Source organism: Culex quinquefasciatus, chromosome 2, assembly GCF_015732765.1.
Source record: "Culex quinquefasciatus strain JHB chromosome 2, VPISU_Cqui_1.0_pri_paternal, whole genome shotgun sequence".
Taxonomy (NCBI): domain Eukaryota; kingdom Metazoa; phylum Arthropoda; class Insecta; order Diptera; family Culicidae; genus Culex; species Culex quinquefasciatus.
In genome coordinates, this window is record NC_051862.1 from 169,806,620 (window position 1) to 169,826,705 (window position 20,086).

Consider the following 20,086-nt stretch of genomic DNA (forward strand, 5'->3'; position numbering starts at 1 on the left):
TCCCTTAAAACATATCAGAAAATGAAAATAAAAATAAAAATAGTGTTTTTTGTACATCATTTTTTTCAGTGTAGTCCTCATCTTTACCTATAAATTTGCCAAAGACATCAAATCGATCAAAAATTCCTCCAATAAATACCGATTTTTGAATTTTCATATATCATTATTGTATAGCCATCTGCTAAATTTGTATGAAAAATTATATGGACAAACTAACGATGAAAAATGGATTCTTTGGGCATACCGAAGGCACCAAAAAAGTTTCAGCCGGATTAAAAAATACAAAAAAATTTAAATTAAAAAAAGACCGATTTCGTAGAGAACTGCCTTAAGGCTACTTATAACCAAAACAAAAAAATACCTGGATTGCTCAATCTATCGTCAAACCACAGTGTCGTGGCTCTCCAAACAAACCAAAAATCTAGAGATCCTCAACGATTACGATGCGGTTACCTTTACCGAAAACACTTTCTTTCATCGCAATCATTTGCAGGCCAAAGATTGCCACGAGTTGCCAAATTAGGGTGGTTCTTCGAAATGTGTTACTTTGAAATTTAATTATTTTGGGAAACTAGATTTACATCAAAGTTAATTTTTCGCTGACATTAAATCAAAATAAAAGACCAGAAAGACCACCCTAATCCCTCAGCAGCGCTGAAGAAGTGACGGGAACCCAGCATCAGTGTGACCCCTCCTAATGTATGTCATACGGTATCACGTAATCTTTTGCCTTTTGATTTATCTCCAGCAGCAGCGTGGTCTTATTTTTTACTACTCACTGGAGCTTTGGGGCTCGTCGAAGCCTTTTTGCCTGCAGTATAAACTACCATCATCATCAGCAGCAGCAGCAACCGCCCCGATGATCTTTATTGCTCTTTTTATCTGTACCGAGTGATGTTGTCGGGGGTGTAGCTGGAACGGTTAGTTGGAGCTTTATGATTTGAAGAAAAAATGTAGTTATTATTTGCTCATTTTACGGGTCATGGAGTGCTGCATCCACATTTGAAGCTATTATTGCTGAACTTACCGAGCCAATTTGATGTTTTGAAAGTACAAAATTGAGTACAACCCACCCTAGCTGTACCGAGAATTCAAATCAAGTGATGCTCCTAAGCATGGCTTAACACGCAAATTATGAATTAGCAAACAATGCGTAAACTCGTTATAATTGGGTGGTGAAAAAATCTAGGATGGGTGCCGTCTAGACTCTAGAACGGTATTTTGTATTGTAACGAAGCAGAATTCATACCTTTGAACTTTGCTGATCCGTTAAGCTAAATGATTATCTCCTCTAGATTCAAACTAGGTGGTTAAGATTTGGAAAATGAATAGTAGGGTGGTTCAGGGCTCCTTGGAAATGCAAAAATGTCGTCTAGACCGTTGCATTGTTGATAAAATCATTGCTCTATGTCCACAGAAACTCTCCTGAAATTTTCAGCCAATTTGGTTCAGGTTTCGTCACAGCTCTTTCGCTTTTAAGTTCGCATGCGTTTTCCATGGAGAATATTCACTTTTTTACATTTTCTGACCGCAAAAATCATCTCCCGAACCAAAATGGCTGAAACCTGAGATATATATCAATTATAATATGGGGAACAATTTTGTAGAACACTTTAACTTAATCTGAGCAGAACTGACTTAGTTATAAGTGGATTAAGTGAAGGTGTCGAAGTTGTATTTTCCAAAGGGCCTCTTTCGCTAAATTTTCCCCTGATGGCTCACTTTGATCGATGGCAAATCGTTTGACAACTTGTTTGTTGCTGATGTCAGAAAAAATGGGCATGATGGTTTCAACTTCGGTGGAACAATTTAACCAGATTTCTTTCGTCGTTTTCAGGTTCCAGTTGAACAAGAGCTGTTGGCCAGAGAGGTACATGACTCGGACCGGGCTAGGTTATCCCAGAGAGATGGAGATCGATGCGGAAAACACGACGAATGTAATGATTTGCAGCTTCCGTTTGCTCGACCGACGTTTGCGCTCCGGCGATGTACGGACGGCCAGTGGAGCTCCAGCTCCACACTGTCGCTTCCATACAACTGGGAAGGGTGAAAGGGGGAGGGGGATTTTTTGGTTGATTGATGCCTTACGGTTGTGTCTGCGATCTTCGACACCGGTGCATCTTTTCTTCCCAATTCTTCCGTGTCCGATGGCATCCCGAAAGGTGTGCCTCCTGTGCGATGCAGGCCAGCAGACTGAGGCTTGTCGTTCTTAACAATTATGGCGGAGGATATCGCCAACGACGGGGGAAGTCATTATTGGACGTTGGCAGATGCCGCAAGGGACTCATACTGCTTTGACTGTCCACACTTCCGAGTGAGTTCCTGTGGGGCTACCTGTACTCTATCCAGCGTGAACTGTCCACTAGAACCTATGGCGAGTAAAAGAGGTCTATGACTTGGTCGATGGTCCTCAGATCATCGGTTTTTATAAAACCGTGTTCGGGAGTAGTCCTTAGACACCCTCGGGACTGAATTCCACGTATCTACTAATGCTTTGCTCTGGTCAATTTGGCGATCAGCTTGTCCACCATTGGAACAAAACGCAGACTCGAGCATGGAAGAACGTAGGGGGGAGGGAGGGAGCGAGAGGAGAGAAGTCCACTGATAAGGGCTAACATCGCGATCATTATCAACGGTCTTCGGGACATCAACGATCGAGGAAGCGGACATCTTCTCCGATTTTCTCTGAGAGGATCGAAGTAGGGCCGTCGCACGACCCGTCTGCTCATGGTAGTTGGGTTCTTGATGATCCACAAAACGGAATCGACGTAACACCTTATAATGTGGCCCTCTTAAACCTTGCGGTTTCGTCAACGGATCCACAGGTGTGTATCGATCTTTTTGCGACAAGACTCCGCCTCCCGGGTCTCCTAAGTGTGAAGGTATGGCACGGGGAGAGGGCACCGAATACCTATATAAACACTTAGTAGGAGCTAAGCAGCTTTGTTCTGCTTTTTTTTATAACCTGACTTTTAGTTGATGTCAATTGAATTATGACGAGATGAATAGCCGGCCTCTTTTACTCGCCATAGGTTCCTGTGAGGCTACCTGTACTCTATCCAGCGTGAACTGTCCACTAGAACCTATGGCGAGTAAAATAGGCCGGCTCCCCGGTCAACGATGACGCACTGGATGGCAAAGATCCGTTGACGAAACCGCAAGGTTTAAGAGGGCCACATTATAAGGTGTTACGTCGATTCCGTTTTGTGGATCATCAAGAACCCAACTACCATGAGCAGACGGGTCGTGCGACGGCCCTACTTCGATCCTCTCAGAGAAAATCGGAGAAGATGTCCGCTTCCTCGATCGTTGATGTCCCGAAGACCGTTGATAATGATCGCGATGTTAGCCCTTATCAGTGGACTTCTCTCCTCTCGCTCCCTCCCTCCCCCCTACGTTCTTCCATGCTCGAGTCTGCGTTTTGTTCCAATGGTGGACAAGCTGATCGCCAAATTGACCAGAGCAAAGCATTAGTAGATACGTGGAATTCAGTCCCGAGGGTTTCTAAGGACTACTCCCGAACACGGTTTTATAAAAGATCTGATCTGAGGACCATCGACCAAGTCATAGACCTCTTTTACTCGCCATAGGTTCTAGTGGACAGTTCACGCTGGATAGAGTACAGGTAGCCCCACAGGAACTCACTCGGAAGTGTGGACAGTCAAAGCAGTATGAGTCCCTTGCGGCATCTGCCAACGTCCAATAATGACTTCCCCCGTCGTTGGCGATATCCTCCGCCATAATTGTTAAGAACGACAAGCCTCAGTCTGCTGGCCTGCATCGCACAGGAGGCACACCTTTCGGGATGCCATCGGACACGGAAGAATTGGGAAGAAAAGATGCACCGGTGTCGAAGATCGCAGACACAACCGTAAGGCATCAATCAACCAAAAAATCCCCCTCCCCCTTTCACCCTTCCCAGTTGTATGGAAGCGACAGTGTGGAGCTGGAGCTCCACTGGCCGTCCGTACATCGCCGGAGCGCAAACGTCGGTCGAGCAAACGGAAGCTGCAAATCATTACATTCGTCGTGTTTTCCGCATCGATCTCCATCTCTCTGGGATAACCTAGCCCGGTCCGAGTCATGTACTTCTCTGGCCAAAAGCTCTTGTTCAACTGGAACCTGAAAAAGACGAAAGAAATCTGGTTAAATTGTTCCACCGAAGTTGAAACCATCATGCCCATTTTTTCTGACATCAACAACAAACAAGTTGTCAAACGATTTGCCATGGATCAAAGTGAGCCATCAGGGGAAAATTTAGCGAAAGAGGCCCTTTGGAAAATACAACTTCGACACCTTCACTTAATCCACTTATAACTAAGTCAGTTCTGCTCAGATTAAGTTAAAGTGTTCTACAAAATTGTTCCCCATATTATAATTGATATATATCTCAGGTTTCAGCCATTTTGGTTCGGGAGATGATTTTTGCGGTCAGAAAATGTAAAAAAGTGAATATTCTCCATGGAAAACGCATGCAAACTTAAAAGCGAAAGAGCTGTGACGAAACCTGAACCAAATTGGCTGAAAATTTCAGGAGAGCTTCTGTGGACATAGAGCAATGATTTTATCAACAATGCAACGGTCTAGACGACATTTTTGCATTTCCAAGGAGCCCTGAACCACCCTAAAATAGTTACATACGCCTTTCCTAAGATGTCCAGAGAAGGTGTAGCATGTGATAATAAAAACTATCTAGTTGAATTGATGTGGCGTTTGTTATCGCGAAACTAAACCTTGATGACCTCCAGTAATTTTCTGTGTTGAACCCCTAAAAACTTCTTATTTGTAGCAACCTTCTGTCACGGAATATAATCATGATCGATGTTACGCAACGACCCGAAGAACCCGTGTAACAAGATCCTCAACATCAAAGAAACTCCCTACGCCGACCGTCTACCCGTCCTTCCCTGGGGCCGAACAGTATGGGTGAACATCGAGACCCTTTCAATCATTGGGGATCAATCAGCTGCAAAGATTTAAATAAATAATTGATGAAATTTCGAGCGGTTCGCAGTTCACCTCCGCATTAGGGCCTAGTCACACGTCCCGTTGCTCCGCAGACGCCGCAGACTTTCGAGACTGGGCACAGCTGGCTCACACAGTTCCAACCCGTGTGGGGCTGCTCACTGGGACCCAATACAAACTATTAACTAACGATCTCGACCTCCAGCGCGGGGACCTCCTCAAACCGTCTGCTGCAGCAGCTGCTGGAGGCCGTTCGTGAAAGGCCGGACAGCCCGATGAAGATGCGAAGAAAGCAAAACACCCCAACCCAGGGTCCGGCCACGTCCGATCCGTAGCACCCTGTTCCTCTCCTGGGGTCTGACCATTCGACCATCTAACGGTTTCGGAGCGCCGAAGAGTTGGAGGGAGAAAAAAAACAACACGCGCTAAACAGATTATTAATAATTTTATCTATTTTCCGACATTCGGTGCCTCTCGGTATGGGTGTGATTGTTTACTATTATCGTAACTGGGAGTAACTTTGGTCCAACTAGTTTATCATATTTCTTCAAATTAATGTTTTTTTTAATATCTTATGTATAAGTTTTGTAAATGCTCAAAACTCGATTTATTGTCAGATTGTTTCATACATTCAAAAAAGTGGGAGGGCACTAAATTTTTAACAAGAATCTCATTCTTGAGAACTTTTCGGCGAAAAAGTGCCACCTTCTGGTTTAATTTTTTATAATTTTTATAGAATCTTCTAAAAATGTAACAAATTGCTTTTTAAAGAATTAGTTTTTTGACACTCTGAAATTTAAACTATTTTTTACAGATAAATCATAGTATACACATTCTTCACATTTATATTCTTTTTATAGACATTTTGATACAAATATTTGAAAATATTCAAATAAAGACTATTATATCAAAATTTATTGACATAAAAATTTGGATTGCCATTTCAGTAAAATAAATAACTGAATGCGATTCAGTAGTAGGATGCCCAGAATATGGGACTTTTTCTCAAAACCTCGTTCCACAAGCTGAATATTGTTCCTTGAGCTATTTTAGGACACTGGGACAAATATGAGCAAAATTGGTCAACATTTTCCAATTGATACTCGAAGGTGAAGTTTGTATGGGAAAAATCGAAAAAATGTATGCACAGAAAAAAAATCATGGTAAAATTTCATCTAAAACGGGGTACATCTTTTATGTCAGAAAAAATGTGTAATTTTACCACTATTCTGGTGTAATGACGCTATTTCAGTCTAAATTGAGGTAAAATTACATCATAAAAGAGGTAATATTCAACTTTCTAAAATTACACCTTCCAAATTTACACATTTTTTTGCTGTGTGAGAAATCCAATTTTCTTACGGTTTGGTCTGCACGGTGCGCTACTTCCATCCAAATTTTCCCAAAAGTATGATTCTTATTGAAAATTGATTGCTCTACAACTTTGTAGAACATACAAAAGCTGTAAAACTCGATCCTGAAAAGTTATTAGCGATTTAAAAAAGTCATTTCTGTATGAAAAACATTTCTTCACTAACTTTTGGCTCGGGTATCAATGGGTTAATCTCAACCAATTTCCCTCAAAATGTGCACAGATGCTTAAAATAACCCAATAAACCGTTGTTCGCTTGTGGAGCAGGGGGTCATTTTTTCTGGGCACCCCATTCAGTAATCATCACTTTTGCTGAAATTCGGCAATGAACAAAACATTGGTGAAAAATCAGTAATTGCATATCTGTCAAACTGAAATGTCACTTATGACTTACTGTTTGGATGCTGCCGAGAGAAAATCCTTTGGTGTGTAGTTAGATCTTTTTTTAAATTTACATTTATACAGTAAAGAAGCTGTAGGAGTTATTTACACGATCACCCGCGCCCGCTATTAGACGTTTTAAGTCTGGCCACACTGCTGCCACTGTTGCACTTTGAAAAGTGCGTAAAAAGTTTCGCAAATTATAGCCGCGACTTTGCTAATAGGCCTGGGAAGTCGTCTTCAACGGCAGTAGCAACCGCGGGGAAAAATTTATTCAACCCAATCATTATCGGATTTTAAGTGGACGGACAAATTGCAACCCCCACCCCTCGCTGTCTCTCTACCTCATTGATGGTGGAATTTTATTTACTGGTGCAATAAAAAAACAACAAACGTTTGGTCTCACACAGGTCTCGCAAAAAAGCCGCGTACAAAATTGCCACTTTTCTCAATATACAATGTGGCTGGCAGAAGAAGCCACCGCGGCTAGTTAAAACTGTTTGCCTTCGTTAACCGCCGCCGCCGCCGGATGATGTTTTAGTTAATTATGAGGTTAGAACCGGAGCTGCAGGTCTTAAAAAGTTATGCGCCCAACGGGGCGGATTCCGTTCTGAGTGATGCTCTCTAGTTTTATCTGAGCGTTCAGATCAAACGGTTGAAATAGTTGGAAAAATTAATAACATCGTAAACAAGGCTATGAAAGTGGCAAATGAGCCCTAACAAATTTCTTTGGAGAAATCATAACCAGATTGTTAGCATTTTTATGTTTGTCTAGTTAGTATAACAAGTTTCCGCACATTCTTAAGTTATTTCTTTTTCTTCTTTTTTCAGGTGAGACCAAATTTCAATCATACCAAAATGGCAATTGTTCATCATGTCTGTAAGTAAAGATAGATTATATTGTTAGAGATTATTTGTTCATTGTTGAATTTATAAACTAAATTTTGCCCGCTAGATGCTTTTGGACCTGTGAAGAATTTGAGGATCAAATACGATTTGTGTCGCCCGAAAAAAGTTAAATTCCTGTTATTGATTTTCTGGTGTAGGGGAAGGTGGGGCAAGATGACCATATGGGGCAAGAGGAACAATCGCTTCTACGGCCGTATTTTTTACAATTTTGATTATTTCCAGTATGAGGAATTGTTTCTAGCAATGCAATTAGCTGATTCTACTACCACATAACCGTTAAAACGACGTAAACGTCACAGGGCATAAGATTTAATAAAGTTTTTTCAAAACCTTTGTTTTCTTTGTATTTGGAAAGTAAATGTAAATTCTTTGTATTTGGAAGGAAAATGCTATTTTTCCTAGATCAGTAGTGTCCCTACCAATGACTTGCACCTATTAGAAAATAATGATTTAACTTTTGGTTATTTTTGTTGAGAGTTTTAAAAAAATCTTGTTCAGGTGGGGCAAGTGTACCATATGGATATGGATACTGCAACAACATATTTTATTGGGAAATAAATACATAAAAGTACTTAAAAACTGATAAACAATTGTTTAAAAAATGAATTTACAGAGTGCTAAAAAACTCATAAAAATAACGACGACGCTCATAAAACATATTTTATGTACCACAATCCTTCTTAAAATTAAATCTGATAAAACAAGATTAAGGCATCCAATTCTATAACCAATAAACATTTAAAAAAAAGTTTATACTCGTCAACTCGTGTGAATCAAGTTTCTAGATCACTTAATGGTGCACAGCAACCAAGGAAGTTGTTGTCTTCTTATTCCAAAATTGTCAAACTTACGGACCCAATCCTGCAAGAATCTGATTGTGAAAATAGTCAAACTTTGTTGTAAAAACTACGAAGACAGTTATTTGGGGGATGAATAAAAAATATATCGATAGTTCTCGTAGTTTTGAAGATACTAAAATGTCTGTAACAGAATTCTGGGTGCAAAAGCTATTCACTATTCAATCACTATTTTTTCAAAAAATCATAACTCCGGTACTAGATTTTTCACCATCATAAACTCTGGCCAAAAAGATGCCTTTAGGCTTTAGTCGCCTAAAATATGTCCAAAAATATCGAAATAAAAAAAATAGTTTTTCGGGAATTCAACAATTAGCGATAAAAAGGGGGGAAAATTTTCTAACAATTATTACATGTTTTACCAGATTGTTTTCATCCAAATGTAAACCACACTCAAAGCCCGACCATGGTAATTTTAAGAACATTTGCTAAAAATGCTGCTTATTAAATTAACCGTGGTTTGTCAGCAAAAGTAAACACATATATGGTCACGGCGTGTTTTCTAGAACAACCTTATCAGGAAAAAATAGTCATCGCTACTTTCAAATGTGTCTTATAGGAAATTTTCTCAGCTTTCCAATGCTTCTAAGAGCGAAATGTTTCATCGGGAAATTTCTGAGATATCTCTATTTTAAGTTTTTTGGTTTTAAATTCCTTTATTATTTATTGGAAACTTTATACTAACAGTTCATAAAACTTATCAAATGATGTGTTTCATGAGTCATTTATTCATCAAAATGTTTGCAAATTTTGATGAGTAAGACAAGAAACATTTTTTTAGAAGGTTGCAACCCGCTAAACATTTTGAAAATTATGTTTTGTTTAAGTTTTTGAATATATGGGATTTATTCAGAAATTAAAATCATAAAACAGTGTAAAAATATATTTTTTACAAGAATTATTTGATAATAACATATTTTTTGTGTACAAATATCACGTGTCTACTCTGATTTAGCTTGTTCAACCGAAACTTTGGCAGGTTTGTGATTGTTAATGGTATTATTGAATTTTAATGAATAAATTTGATATTTCCTTAAGAAAACTTTAACCAGGAACATAAATACAAATATGATTTCAAATCGAAAATGTACTACAAATTACTGTAGCAAGCTTCAAAAGTAATATTTTCATGAGTATAGAATAAAGATAAAATTTTATAAAATGTTTTGTGTTGAAAATGCACTTAAAAGTAGCACTAAAACTCGAGTTTTCCAATTCAGAATGCTGAAAACACCGTCACAAACTTTTTTTTTGTTTGAACAAAAATTAAATAATATTTTAACAAAAAAAATCAAACAGAAACTTTCTTTCCAAACTCTTTGAACAAAAATCAAGACAAATATATATTTTTTTAAAGATGAGATTGAGGATGAGAGCCTTAAATATAAACTACTAAAATATTGCTAATTCCTTGATCATTTAATACAAAAAAAAACTAAAACAATCACTTCATACTAATGAAAAGTATTTCTCCTAAAGCTAGCAACAGTAATTTGCAGTTCAATTTCGAGTATTGAACATATTTTGTATCCATGCAACTTGTTAGTGTTTGATTAAGGAAATATGCTATTTATTCATAAAAATCTTGTAATACCCTATCAATCTCAAACCTGTAGAAATTTCGGTTGTATCAGCTAATTCCAAGCTGAATCAGAGCAGACTGGTGTTATTTGTATACAACAATTATGTAATAATCTATTTGTTCTTGTAAAAATAATATTTCAATACGGTTTTATTATTTTAATATTTAAATAAATCCCACGTATTAAAAAATTCGGTTAAAACCTAATTTTCAAAATGTTTAGCGGTTTGCAACCTTCTACAAAGTTAATTCTTGTCTCATTTTGCACATTTCGATGAGTAAAAGACACATGAAACACATCATTTGACAAGTTTCCTGGACTGTTATTTAAAAGTGTCCAATAAATGATTTAGGATTTTAAAAGAAAAAACTTAAAATAGAGATATCTCAGAAATTTCCCGATGAAACATTTCGCTCTTAGAAGCATTGGAAAGCTGAGAAAATTTCCTATAAGACACTTTTGAAAGTAGTGATGACTATTTTTTCTCCTTAAGGTTGCCCAGAAAACACGCCGTGTGGTATAATGTACCATGCTTCCAAAAAAATGCATGGTAGCAATTACAAAATCATGATCATTCTCTCAATATTGGAGGGTTAAAACTACCATACCGCTCTCGACATAGTATATTTGACTGCGCATATCAGTCAATCCAAGCGCATTTATGTCGGTGGGTGTTCTCAATGTAATCCTACAATACTACCATGGTTAGGTTTTCAGAGCAGGCATTCAATATTGTAATTGAAAAAAAAGATATGTATGACGATGTTTTTTGCTTTCTTTACTGAAAATGCCATTAAATCACCTTAAAAATTGACTTGCACATAAAAAAAAATAGAAGAAAATTTACAAACGGTGCATCCAAATTGCAAAACCAAAAAACACAAAACGCGCCAAAATCGGAAGGACACACCGCGCAGTCAAATTGGGCGACCTGGGTCAAGGTGCATCGCGATTTTTCTTCAACCAATCATAATTACGGAGTCTCACGGAGCGGAGGATGGCTCAAACTCCGTTTCACCTACCAGCAAACTCCCAGGCAGCCAATTTTCGCACCGTGTCTGTTGTCTGAGCATCGCGATGAATTGAAACAAATACCTGCCCATTATAGCGGTAAATTCGAAAATGCTCCACAGTGAGCATAACTCATAGTTAATTTATGAGTTTTATACGATAAAAAAAATTATTTGGCATTACAAATTCTCTAAACCCAACAAAAAGTCAACTGTTCAGAAAATCGAATATTTTGAATAACGCAAAACTACATTTTGACCTATTCAAAAACTCCCACAGTGCGGTTTGCCGGCCGGACGGACGAACCGGCATGCCAGATGAAAGAAAAAATTGCAAACCGTTTTGAAAGCAAATAGCACACTTCAATATGTAGCAGCGGCAGCAGCAGAAGTCGGTAATTCTCAAGAGCCTCAATTTTTCTTTCGTTCAATGTCTCGCAAGGTCGATCCCCGGTGGGCTATACTTTGTGGGGGTAGTCAGAGCTGGCAGAATCCGCCGATGGAACGCAGAAATTGGAAAATTATGCATTTTTTCGGCCCGATTGCCGCACGTTCTTCGAACTTTGGCGCTATTAGAAGTGACGAAGGCGACGACCGGTGCAAACTTCGAGAAGAAGACTTGGTTCGGTTGATGGTATAAATATTCTGCGGTGCACTACTAGTAGTGTCAGTTCAGTTGAAGTGTTCTACCAGAGTACACTACCCCCTCAGAGTTCAGCAGAGTCACTAGCAGCAGGAGATCCAAAATGTTCAAAGTAAGTCGCCTAGTACAACCCTTGTTTCCCTATAAAGTTCTAACGGGTTCTCCCGAATCGTCCAGGTCATTGCATTGGTTGCCTGTTTGGTCGTCGTCGTCTCCGCCGGATACTACGAGCTGGATCATCATGACTACTATGCCTACCCCAAGTACAAGTTCGAGTACGGGGTGCAGGATCCCCACACCGGGGACCACAAGAGCCAGTGGGAGCACCGGGATGGCGAGGTCGTTGTTGGATCGTACTCGCTGGACGAAGCTGACGGTACGCACCGGGTGGTGACCTACAACTCGGACGACCACAACGGATTCCAGGCCCACGTGCAGCGCGTTGGCCACGCTCAGCACCCGCACGGGGAGAGCTACTCGAACATTGATCAGCACCATTGATTGATTGGGGAATTCGTTGGAGGGAAGAAGCGGAAGAAGAAATCTCAAATTGCCACATTAGAATAAAAGTTCCTTGACTGTTTATTACTGTTTCACAGTGAAATCTCCAATGAATTTGGAGACAAACCATGCTTCGGTACCTGTCAATAAAAAAAACTGTATTTACCAACGGTGTAACTTATTTCATTTGATTTGATTTTTATTTTTTATAGATTATTTCACTGATTTCATACAAAAAATCTTGAGACTTACAGTAAAAAATAAATCCAAGTTACAAAATTACTGACGCAAAAAAGGAAAAACATTAAACCAAGATAATATGAAAATGTTAAAGATTAAAAATTGTAGAAAATGTCTAAGAATCCGAAGAGAAAAATGAGAGAAGAAAAGCCAAAGCAAAAGAGTGTTCTTTGTAACAAGACTTCTTTAGACAAAAGTTCAACAAAAATTATTGAGCTTTTTTTAAACATATCAAAACTGGGCATAACTAAATCGGCGCAAAATCTCGTGATCGAAAAGGTTTATTATTTTTTCATCGATTATGAACTGCTTTAAACTGCACAATTTAATAAAAAAAATATAATAGAGCAATTCCAGCCCAAAACAGGAATTTTCCTGGTACTTTTTTGAAAAAAAAAAGTTTTTTCTCGACCCTCTCCGATTTCAATGAAATTTTGCAGTGGTCAAAGACAAAATTGTAGGAAATTCGACGGGCTTTCCGAAAAAAATACGCTGAAACAAAAATCCACTCCACTTTTATGAGATTTTTTTTATTTTTATGTTTTAAAGTCAAATTTGAAAGCGAGCTCACGATTTTTTTCGTTCAAAATTTTACTTTTAATCATTTACTGAAACTGTGTTTTTGAAAAGTGCTCTAAACGCCAAAATTTTCAAAAACCGAATACGGGAATCAATTCTCCAGACAATTTTACATAAAAGTCTCCATATTGACCATTGTCCTAAGTCCAATCGTTGTGAAGTTACAGTGGTTTAAAAAATAAATTGTTGAAAAATTAGGTTTTTTGATTATTTTTGGCAATTTCTATATGACAGACTCGATTTTTCAGTCTCGAAAATGTTTTTACCGGAAAGCTCGTCCAATTTCCCATGAGATTGTCTTTTAGCACTTTTCAAAATAACTCGTTTTGTTTTGTCCTTTTCGATCACATACTAGATTTTTGCAAAATTTTGAGATTTTTGAAAATAAAGCTCTATTTTAATTTCAAAAAATCCAATTTTTAAAATCAAGAAATTCCAATTGTTTGCTTAACCCTCTACTGCCCAAATTTTTTTTTTCGAAAATATTTATTTTCCCGTGTTCAGGAGGTCATTTTGAGCAACTTTTGTTCTACAAAAAACTTTACATCTCTTGTTTTGTGTTTTTCTTGTTTTATTTTTAGTATTGAAATTTGCATTTATCTTGTTTAGTTTATGTTTGTTTTTGGTAGTATTTGGCCTATTCTACCACCTAATATAACTACATTTTGCCTATCTAATTTTTTCACGTTTTTGCAGTTACTTTTTCAATTTTTTGCATGTTTTTCACATTTTCTGCTATAGAATGGCACTATCATCATTTAAGTTTCAAAAAAATGCGTAGAGGCATAGTCTGGAACACTACAAAAATTACTGCATACTTCTTTTTGCTCCCTTAAAAAAAACACATTTTTAAAAACATTGGCAAAGTCACATAAAACAAGTAAAATTTCCAACCCAGAAATTTTCTAAAATTTTAAGAGTCCTTCTTTCTAATGCTTTTTTAAGATCAAAAATCGGTTGGAAAATTATTTTTTTGCGATTTTTTAGATCGAAACCCGTCTACAGGCGGGGTTAGGTTGTAGAGGGTTAACATCTTTACCTAGGCGTTCTCACAATTAATCACAATTAACTCACGTTTACCTTCGAATTGTTCTACTGAAAACGTCCACAAGATTTTTTTTTATTTTTGGATATTGTTTTAAGAGCACTCAAAAATTTCAATTGAATAGTTTTTTTTTATAATACAGCGTTTCTGGAAGATTAATTAAAAAAAACGAAAATACACCCATCCCAGATTTAAACATGTCATTAATAGACACTCTTAGCATTGAAATATTCAACTTTTCATTTGAAAAAATAAAATAAAAAAATCTTGTCAAGCTTTTTTGGATACTTTTCGATTCCAAGCAATTTCGTTCGTATTTCGTTCTATTCAATTCGTAATTTTAATTTCGAACTAACAATTCTAGAGTTTTTTTATTTTAAAGTTCAATTTACCAAATTTTATTATTTTGTTTTTGGGGTATTTTGAAACCGCGTTGAGTCAGAGATTTTCAAAAACACTTAAAAGCTAAAAAAATAAAAATGTTGTGACCGTCAGTAGAGGTGACATTGGGTATGGAGTGTGAGACTGGGCTTAAAAAATCTCGTTTCTAGAACAGATCATTTTTTAAATATTTTTTTAATTGTTCAAAAAGTGCCCAAATGTTTGAAAATCTCAACTTCAAACATTATAGCATGTCAATACGATTCCCTCGAACAAGAAACACTATTGGATGACTTGTTTTTACCATATCTATGTATTTGAACATCATTTTAGTTTCATTTGACCCAATGACCCCCCTCTAACTCTACTTTAAATGACAATTTTCAAAGATTTTCATTTAAGGTAATAAAAAAAATAAAAGTTCGTAAAATTCCACCAAAATTTTAGTAAACTATCCATGAAAAATTGTACGTTAATAGATTTTCGACGTTGTATTTTTTTGTTATTAAGAAATTACGAGAGGTGTGTCGTTTTTGGCCCGTAGTCACCCCCACTGACGGGATCTATCGACAATAATACGTGGCAGATTTAATAAAAGTAAGAAAACAAGTTTAGAAATTATTTTCATCAAGAGTACTTTCACAAAGTAGGTTCCTTTCTCCTACCATCATTAAGCTCTAATCGCTCAAATCAACCCCGTTCAAGTGAAATGTATGCCACCGCTCAAGGAAACCACCGCCCTCCAAAAAGCGTGCCGTCAGGATGTGCCCACCCACCGTTTTCTCGCGCCAGTCCGTTTCGGGGGTCGTCATCACGGCAGTTCCTCCTCCCACTCATCGAATTGCCACTAATTGTGTCGATTCGCCGCGGCCACCCCGGTTTGACCTCGACCTCTCCTGGCGGCAACCACCACGAGTTCATCTCCGCCTAAACCAACCCACGACAACGAGCCAACCACTTTTGGGCCACGTCCCATCCGCCGATGACCAATCATTTCCGCGCGGATTTCTCAATGACCATTGCAATTATACACATTCCGCACCGGCATTAACCTTTTATCGAGCCACCGTGCAGCCGTGACCTGACAGGACAGGAAAAGCAAAAGGTACAACCGTGGTGGCCTATTTTCCCCGAATGTGCGCCCACAAACCTCACATGACGTCGGATTGACCCCAGGTTGTTGGTTGTGTGTGCAGAGCCCATCGTAAGTGGGCCACCGAATTGAATTTTCGTTACCCCGCATCGAGTTGATCGAGCTCCCATCAACGTACCAACCAACAGAGCGGGGGGAAAACGCTTTGTTAGGACCGGAGAGGGTGGGACGTGAACTCGTGAACTTTCCGGACGGAGACTAGGGCAGATTTGGACGATGGCGTTGGCAACCGTGCACACGAGAGAAGAGCGCAAAAAATCAATTTAAAAAAAGTTACCTATTGATCGCCTCAATTGAAGAAGAAAGGCTGTCGAGCTGTGGAATAGGTTGAACTTTTACCATAACCAGGTTTCACTTTGAGACTAAATAGGTGAGCGTTTGAAATTGAATTGGTTCAGTTAACACAAATTCATTGATCCTAATTTCAAGGGGATCAACCGGGATTTGATTCCTGAACCTTCTGCCTGTGAGACAGAAGTAAAGCCGGTTCTCACTCTTCTGACAACAAAGTACAAGTCAAGTCCTCACCTGTCAAAACCTTTCTCCTCATTCATTGATAATCTTTATTGCGGAAACTTGAGAATAATGGACACAAACACAGTCCGAAGTCTATACTCAAAACTACAATTCTAGACGTCGCGCGCGCACACACACACCGGTTCCGTTCATGTTTTATGATCCAATTTGACTAAGTACTTTATTGCAGTTGTACACATTACCGGGCACGCTCCACTCCAGACTCTCCAGCCAACCGACCCAGATGCCGCAATTGTCCGGTGCGGTGGCGCGGTTCGGTACGTGCACACAACTCGCCAGCAATTGAGACAAACAAAAAATTAATTACCCAAGATTTAAGTGAGTTTTATGGTCACGGCGCGCGCGGTGGAGTCGATCGTTAACGGGTTGCGTCCTGCGGCGTGCCAGGGTGTCACTAATGGGTCCAATGAAGGCGGGGGCGTCAACATGGCACGAGAATCCCATACGCGAGAACCGCCCACACACACACTGGAACCTCCACCGAGGGAGGGAACTCAATGTCTTACAGGGTACAGCAGCGTAAATGAGACACCAACCACAACTTTGGTCGCAGAAATCTCACAAGCCAGTCCAGTCCACCGGAGGCCGATCGTTAAAACAAGGACTTTACAAGCTCGATACAGATATTCAATGGCTGGATGAGTTGTGAGTTTAAGGCGGCCATTTGTGCCCAGCATGTTGCTACCTTACTTGGGCCATGGTAGTTGGTGAGTGTAAACTGCATTCTAGTAGGTACAGTTAGAGAACGTATTATTCTATGATTTATGCTAATCGCATGATGTTTATTAGAATAGCAACAACAACCATTTCCAACTTGTACATCGATGGGCATCGTTTTGAAATGAGTTTTATTATACATTTTCAAAGAAAACATGAACTTATTGAATTTTCACCTGCGATGGAAGAATCTGTGAGCGACATTTGAATTAGACTGGGTCTCTAATATCTTTTTTTCGGAAAATATCGGTAAAATGGAAGCTTTAAAAAAAGCCACAAAAATCATTTGACGCCGCTAAACGTGATGCCATATTTTGCAAGAAATTAATATTTGAGAAAATATGAAATTCAAATGCTAAATGAACAAACATAAATTCAGGATGAATTCGTTCGTTCGTCCGTATGGTGGGGGAATGCGTTATATTTTTTGATAAAGTTTACCGATTCCAAGTTATAGCTTCTTTAATAAATAAATTTTCGATGACTTTTAAGTTTTCTTTTGAATTTCAAAAAAACTTCTTGAAAGATAAGCACTCCTGAAAAAAAAAGTTTGAACAGCTGAGCAAATTTCCTACAAATTTCTCTCTAGAACTTAAAAATCAAGAATTAGTTTCTGAGATACAGCCTGGTCAAGAATTCGAATCGATTAAATTTTCAACAAAAAATATCTATTTGTAGACCTTTTCAAAAGTAAATCTTAATTTAAAAAAAACGTTACTTAATCCACCTTTAGGCGGTTGATGCCTAAAGTCAATACATTTAGTAAAAATAGCAACATTCCCCCTTAACATGTTTTACAAATCAACTTTATTACTAATTTCTTTTGATAGGGTTCGCAGACCTTCAATATTTCTGGCTCATCGGCAAGGTCTGATAAAAAACCTATTCAACGATAGTTCGCATGGAAGATTCAGACAATATTTCTATCACAATATCTGAAATTCGGCCTCCAATAATTGTATAAATAACACTTAAGTGCTAATAACTTTTGATAGGGTTGTCAGATCTTTGATGTTCTAGGCTCATTTGGAAGGTCTTTCGATTATCTAACTAACGACAGGTCGCATGATGGACCCGGACATCATTTTCATTGAAATATCTGAGATCCGACCTCCAAAAAGTGTATAAATAACACTTAAGTGCTAATAACTTTTGATAGGGTAGTCAGATCTTCAATGTTTTAGGCTCATTGGAAAGGTCTTTTAAATACCATTCTGAAAATGTATAACATGACATCTTGCAAAAACCACCCTTTTTACAATCTTCCGGACATACGCCAAAATCGTGACAATTTTTTTGTCCACCCACCCACACTAGGGTGCCCAGAATATGGGACTTTTTTTCAAAACCTCGCTCCACAAGCTGAATATTGTTCCTTGACCTATTTCAGGACTCTGGGCCAAATATGAGCAAAATCGGTCATCATTTACCCATTGATACTCGGAGGTGAAGTTTGTATGGGAAAAATCGAAAAAATGTATGGAAAACCCAAATTTCTTACGGTTTGGTCTGCACGGTAAGCTGCTTCCATCTTAATATTCCCAAAAGTGAGATTCTTATTGAAAATTTAATGCTCTACAACTTTGTAGAACATACCAAAGCTGTAAAACTCGATCCTGAAAAGTTATTAGCGATTTAAAAAAGTCATTTTTGTATGAAAAACTGTTTTTTCATCAACTTTAGGCTCGGGTATCAATGGGTTAATCTCATCCAATTTTGCTCAAAATTTACACAGATGCTTAAAATAACTCAAAAAACCGTTTTCCGCTTGTGGAGCAGGGGGTCGTTTTTTCTGGGCACACTAACCTACACACATCCACACAGACATTTGTTCAGAACATGATTCTGAGTCGATATGTATACGTGAAGGTTGGTCTACGAGGTCAAATTAATAAGTTCATTTTTCGAGTGATTTTATAGCCTTTCCTCAGTAAGGTGAGGAAGGCAAAAATTAAATTATTTTTTTTAAAAGATCTGCAAATTTTGCAAAAGTTTAAATTTTTAACATTTAAAATCGCAACATTCTCAAAATTTATTTTCCCTAAAAGAGCCCTCAGCTAGCAAAATCTAAACGTAGAAAATGTACCCTCCCTGCAAAGGCTTGTGAATTGATCTCAGTTGAAAGGTTCTCCAAATCTCTGAATTGCAAATGTAACATCTTGGAACAGAACTGCTAAATTTTAATAAAAGCACAAATTGAATTGATAAAAAAAATTGCAACAATATTTTTTGAAATATCGTCTGTTTTTGTTTTTAGGCTAATAAGGTGACACTAAGAAAAAATCATTTTCATCAATTCGAACTCTATGTGAAATATTTAAATGTTTTCAATTTAAAATTAAATTATAATTAAAATCAAGCTCAAATACTTAACATAATTTTAATCCAAAGGTATCTCTGTTATATCTGAAAAATACATTAGGCTACCTTTTAAAATGTCTTAACGCCTATGCAAATATGTTTCAATGTTTTTGTCCCTCGGCTTTGGCCGAGATCGAGGGGAGGGCAAAAAATTAAAAAAAAATATTCAAATCACAAGCCATAGTTTCAACATTTGCATGGAAAAAGTGTTTTAAAATGCATTTTACACCAGTACAGTTTTTTTTGCAAGTTTACAAAATATGTAAGATTTTAAGAAAACAACAATTTTAGCAAAATAAACTTTTTGCGATAATAATCAAATATTTTTTTTCTAAAATTCAAAACAAGCTAAAAGTGATTCTAAACGCAAAGGAATGTATTTTAAATTGATTTCAGCTGATTGCAACATTAAAATTTTGAAGTTTTTTGAAAAAATATTTTTTTGCCCCCCGATTTTCGGACCAACATTAAGGGGGGGGGGGGGCTGGAGGGACAAAAACTTTAAATAACATTTGCACCAGCCTAAAGTCCAAGAAAACAAATGAAACACTTTGCTGAATAATTTTTAATTAACCATCTGCTGTTTACATTTTTCCTCTTTTTTATCCTGTGCCCAGAAGGTAATTTTGAGTAACTTTTGCTCTATGAAAAACTTTACTTTTCTTCAATAATTTGTAATAATTTAATTTGCATTTATCTTATTTAGTATAAACAAAAAATAACTTCATACTTATCTTAAAATATAGGAGATATTACTTAAAACTCAACCAAAAATGACCTCTGATTTTTTTAAAGCAAGTCAAAGTCACATTAAAACAGGTCTATTCACTGCATTCTAATTTTCAAAAAAAA

General features: G+C 37.7%; 2 protein-coding genes across 2 annotated transcripts in view; both read left to right on the forward strand.

The window, feature by feature from the left end:
- LOC6031333 overlaps nucleotides 1-20,086 on the forward strand; it is a 143,729-nt gene that overhangs the window by 17,065 nt on the left and 106,578 nt on the right. The gene's annotated exons all lie outside the window — the stretch shown is intronic.
- On the forward strand, nucleotides 4,822-12,221 carry LOC6031335. Its single transcript, XM_038250909.1, has 4 exons — nucleotides 4,822-4,920; nucleotides 5,061-5,113; nucleotides 5,171-5,296; nucleotides 11,870-12,221. Exons 1-4 carry the CDS (start codon nucleotides 4,822-4,824, stop codon nucleotides 12,219-12,221), a joined length of 630 nt encoding a protein of 209 aa, XP_038106837.1.

Excerpts from the sequence above, each read along its gene's own strand:
- LOC6031335 (XM_038250909.1), top strand. The coding sequence starts at position 4,822 with ATGTTACGCAACGACCCGAAGAACCCGTGTAACAAGATCCTCAACATC. Across the intron at positions 4,921-5,060 it reads TCCTTCCCTGGGGCCGAACA|ACGCCGCAGACTTTCGAGAC; the intron begins GTATGGGTGAAC and ends GTTGCTCCGCAG. Across the intron at positions 5,114-5,170 it reads CTCACACAGTTCCAACCCGT|CGCGGGGACCTCCTCAAACC; the intron begins GTGGGGCTGCTC and ends CTCGACCTCCAG.